General features: G+C 39.7%; 1 protein-coding gene across 1 annotated transcript; it reads right to left on the bottom strand.

The window, feature by feature from the left end:
- Window positions 1–1,911: 1,911 nt before the first annotated feature.
- LOC148114974 (mas-related G protein-coupled receptor member H-like) lies at window positions 1,912–4,553 on the bottom strand. The gene is made up of 2 exons (XM_087888854.1): window positions 4,543–4,553; window positions 1,912–2,902 (listed from the first exon to the last, which is right to left on the bottom strand). Exons 1-2 carry the CDS (start codon window positions 4,551–4,553, stop codon window positions 1,912–1,914), a joined length of 1,002 nt encoding a protein of 333 aa, XP_087744980.1.
- Between the last annotated feature and the right edge of the window lie 517 nt (window positions 4,554–5,070).

Genomic DNA, 5,070 nt, shown 5'->3' with positions numbered 1-5,070 from the left:
TCTTAAGAGCACGGCGGAAAGTGCGCAGATCCGGGATCCTCCGTATCTCTGGGGGGAGCTCGTTCCAGATAGTGGGTGCCCCCACAGAGAAGGCTCTTCCCCTGGGGGCCGCCAGTCGACATTGTTTGGCTGACGGCACCCGGAGGAGCCCCTCTCTATGAGAGCGTACCGGCCGGTGGGAGGCTGTTTGTGGTAATAGGCAGTCCCGTAAATAACCAGGTCCTAAGCCATGGAGCGCTCTAAAGGTGGTGATCAAAACCTTGAAGCACATCCGGAAGATCACCGGGAGGCAGTGCAGCTCGCGCAGGAGAGGTGTCACACAGGAGCGCCATGTTGCTCCCATAACCACCCGCGCGGCCGCACTCTGCGCCAGTTGGAGCCTCCGGGTGCTCCTCAAGGGGAGCCCCATATAGAGAGTGTTACAGTAGTCCAGGCAGGAAGTGACGAGGGCATGAGTGACTGTGTGTAGGGAGTCCTGATCCAGAAAGGGACGCAACTGGCGAATCAGGCGAACCTAATGAAAAATCCTCCCAGTCACGGCTGTCAGGTGCTCTTCTAAACATTATTTCCACAAAACTTTACAAGCTCCAAGCCAGCTGCCCACTAAACTTTCTACCATGTGTTAATAGAGGTCTCCCAAAAGGGGGTGAAAATGTCTGTGTGTCTTATAGACAGAATATTGCCGAAGACCCGCCCACCTGCCGGCTGTTTTTGGCCTCTGCATGCCTCATTTTTTGGGCCTTTATGAGGCCTTTTTTTGGCCCGTTTTTGTGGCTTTTTTCAGCCCATTTTTGAGCCTTTTTGGCCCGTTTTTGAGGGTGTTTTCAGTCTATTTTTGAGGCTTCTTTGGCCAATTTTTGAGGCTTTTTTTGGCCCATTTTTGGGGCTTTCTTCAGCCTGTTTTTGAGGCTTTTCTTGTCCTGTTTTTGAGGCTTTTTTCATCCCATTTTTTCGAAAAAACAGGCCAAAAAAAGCCTCGAAAATGGGCCAAAAAAAGGGCTGAAAATGGGACACATGGAGGCCAAAAACGTTTTTTTGTTGTTTTCCTCTTCTAAATTTAGGTGCGTCTTATACTCTGGTGCATCTTATAGTCCAAAAAATATGGTATGTAGATCAAGCTTGAATTGTGGAATCCTTGGTGCTCTCTGAGCCTGGTTATTTGATTGCAGTCATTTCATTACCTAACTAGGTAACATCATCAACAAACAACTAAGTTCAGAGAACAACAAGGACTCCACAAAATTAATGGAGAAATAAAGCTTCATTAAGTCAAGCATTCAGGGCCACTCTACTATTAAATGGAATCACAGAGAAACGTAACCCAGTAAATCTACTGTAGTCTAAACATGTGTAGAAGAAATAGATCTGATTCAATTTCTTCATAATATACAGAAATGTATCAAAAAGTGCCTGACCACTCAACCCATTATAGCAAAACCAACACAAGCTGTGAAAAGGATAACACTGCCATACATTTATTATGGATGTGCGTGCAAACTTCTTCTTTTTTTTTTATATTGAAATTTATTATAATACAATACAATACAATACAACCAGTCAGACAGTGTTATTTTTCTACACAAGTTAGATTGATTCTTTCATCATTTCATCATTCTAAATTCCTATATGCATCTTAAAATTTGTATTAACTTTTATCTATTCGTTATTCTGTTATCAATCCACCTGTACCAATCATCCCACACCGTATAATATTCTGAGTCTTCTTTCTCATTTAATTCTAACGTTAATTTGTTCATTTCGGCACATTCTAGAACTTTCTGAATCATATGTTCCTCTGGTGGTGTATCCTTTCCTTTCCAATATTGGGCGTAAGCTATTCTTGCTGCAGTGAGTATATGTATGATCAAATATCTTCTTTTTTCCCCCGTATTTCGTCTTTAGTGCAAACTTCTATCTGGCATCAGAAACTTCATCTTCCCTGAAGGCTCTTTGAAAAATCGCCTTCATGCTCTCTCTGGACTGAGTTTGTTTTTTTCTCCCAACCAGAAAATAGATCACTGGGTTAACGTTGCTGTTTAGGCAAGCACCCAGCTCAAAACATTTGTCCAATAGAGGAAATTGTGAAAAATAATTCTGGTCAAGAACATTAATAATGAAGAGGTAGATATCTAATGGAACAGTAAAAATAAGAAAACAGAGAAGAGTCATTAAGATCATTACTAAAAGTCTTCCCCGTTTCTTCTGCTTAGGTTTAAGAACTGTTTTGACTAATAGAATCACAGTAGAGATTGTGATCATTGGAATACAAAGCACATTAGTTATCAGCAAATGGGGATACAACTTGTCATATTCAAATTCGTATTCCACAATGTTTGGAATCCCACCCAGGAGGACAGAGCAGATCCAGAGGAAGGCACAGACAGCAGGGGACAAACGTTTTGGCCGGGAACAGCGATGCCAGATTGGAAAGAGGACAGACACACATCGGTCAATGCTAATGGCTACCAGAAGTAATAGACCATTGATATACATACTGTCAGAAATAGAAATGAAGAGCACACAGGGAATTCCTGATGGTATAAAATCTGCAAAATAATTAATGCAGAGTATAGCCATAAACAGAAGGAAACCAAAGTCGGCAATAGCTAAATTCAGAATCAATACGGTGAAAGGGTTTCTCTTAATCTGGAAGCCAAGTAGCCAGATGACAATTCCATTTAATGGGACTCCAATACAGCAGATGATTAATATGATTAAAAACACGATCATTTTAGAATAGATGGACATATTTTGGTACTCATTGAAATAATTATTAGTTCTATATACAAAATGGGTAATATTATAGTTAAAACACTTTTCTGTAGCGTTCATATTTGCCAGGCTGAAATTTATTAAGAGACTTCTGTAATGCTTCAAAATCTCTTCTTTAGAATGGAAGTTCCTATTGAAAGAAAAGAAAGAAGAGTATGTTTGTTAATTCTTCAGTAATTATCATATCTTCATCTCTATCTTCTCTCTGTGGAAAGACTGAGGCAACTTTTTGATCATCATCATCATCATCATCATCATCATCATCATCATCATCATCATCTGCCTATCCCAGGTCCTTGGTAAGGATTCAATATGTAGACAACAATGCCAAACCCAGTCTGAACACCTGGCTGATTGTGTGATGATCATCTATATAAATAAAAATGTAAATGTTCGTTTGCTTAAAATCGTAACTCTCCGAAAGTTCTGCACCGATTGCTTTGAAATGTTGACACAACGTGGCATTCGAATACGCACGTGTTTCTATATATCTATATTATATAGATGTCACACCTGTGACAGGTAAAAACATGCTTTTTGGAAAAACAGCGCCATCTGTTGGACGTACAAGCAACAACACACACTATACTATCTTTTTGGACACCACAATGGCTGGCATGTGCCGGGTCTTTTCCCCTCAGTGCCGCCGCCGCCAAACCCACAAGCAAAATGGCGGGAAATGTCAACTGCCGCAAAGCGTCCGTATGCCGTACCTGGTATGGTGCCCTGTGGTGCAGAGAGCTGCGAAGGTGAAAGTGGTTATACCAGCAAGCCGGGAACCCAGCTCGCGGCAAACTGGGACGGAGCCAAAGTAGGCGTGACCTGAGCTACAGAGGGAAATTATTGGCACTCGCTCAAACAATATTGTATACCCACAAGACTGGGCCACAGCAACGCATGGCCGGGTACAGCTATTAATAATAAATGCAGAAGCAGCTTTCTTTGGAATAACTTAATCCTGCAGCTATACCTTTAACACTATCAGACAATAACATCTGCCTATCCCAGGTTCTTAGGAAGAGCTGTATAGGTGGGCAAAAATGCCCACCTCAATCTAAACATTTGGCCATGTGACCAATTATAATGTATTAAACTTGTAAGCTACCTTGCTGCCAATGATTCTGGATAGCTCACCACAATGAAAAAAGCAAACTAATTACCATGAAAACAATTTAAAAAATCTCCTACTAGGCGGTAGGTGCTTCCACTATCCACAAAAAATGGTTATTATGCCTATTTTCACTGTTCAGCTTTCAGAACATGCTTTGTTCAAAACATCTTTGCGATAAAGCATCCCTTTGAATCTCTGCACATTTTTTTTTTCAGTCTTTTCAGCACTAACTGAGGCAGTCTGACTCTAGAGATTTATTAATTGAACCCTTGCCAATATTTCGGTCATCTTGTCCCAGTTAAAGTGCACTAGGAATTAAAAAAAGTGACAGACTTGGCAGAGGAAATACATCCATTTAGCTTGATGGGCATTTGTTACTAATTGAAGTTCTTTCTGCCTAAATCTGTGGAGGTCCTTTTTCTTTGTAGGTCGTAAAAAGAGATTATCTTCAAAATGTTTGTCTGGATTCATTCAGGCAAAGAGAAAGTTTAAATCGCAGGAAACAGTGTTTCAGTTTAAAATTGTCTTATTTCAATTGCATATTATATTTAATTATAACTAAAGGTAAGAATGCAATTGTTTGTTGTCTAAATTGCCCTATAGCCACTAACCCCATTCCATGTATTAGGTTTCTGAAAATTATCAATTGTGTCTCTTACATTTCCACCATTCTCATAATACCAGGTCCATGAGGAAATGAGAACGCTCTACAGCTAAACTAATAAAACTGCATCCCCCCCAAAATACAATTTCCCCAAACCTCATCACTAGTTGGTGCTCCAACTTCCAAAACTCTTGCTGGTGTATATATAATAAAACGTAAAAAAAAAAAAAATGTAATAGAAGTAAACAATCATAAATCATTTTTTAATTGGAAAATTAGTCCAGAAAAAGTCAATCAAGTTGACTATCTACAGTACATATAAATAGCACAAGATTCTATATGAATTACTGATTAAATGGATGAACATAATTGTATTTACACATGCCAAAGTTAGATTAGATCTTTATAATTTCTTACCTATCTGAATCTATTGGTCCAAGATCTTCAAGGTTGGTGAGAAGATGTTAACATGTGATTGACTTCTGGGGTCTTTCTGGGGTCTTTCTTGGTTCTTTGGACCTAGCAGCTGATCTGTGACCCTAAATAATAATAAAAAGGAAAAGACAAAGAGAAGATAGGCGAG

Source organism: Pantherophis guttatus, chromosome 3, assembly GCF_059756535.1.
Source record: "Pantherophis guttatus breed Tessera chromosome 3, ASM5975653v1, whole genome shotgun sequence".
Taxonomy (NCBI): Eukaryota; Metazoa; Chordata; class Lepidosauria; order Squamata; family Colubridae; genus Pantherophis; species Pantherophis guttatus.
The sequence above is the reverse complement of the archived record's forward strand: the minus strand, read 5'-3'. Positions and strand labels throughout refer to the sequence as shown.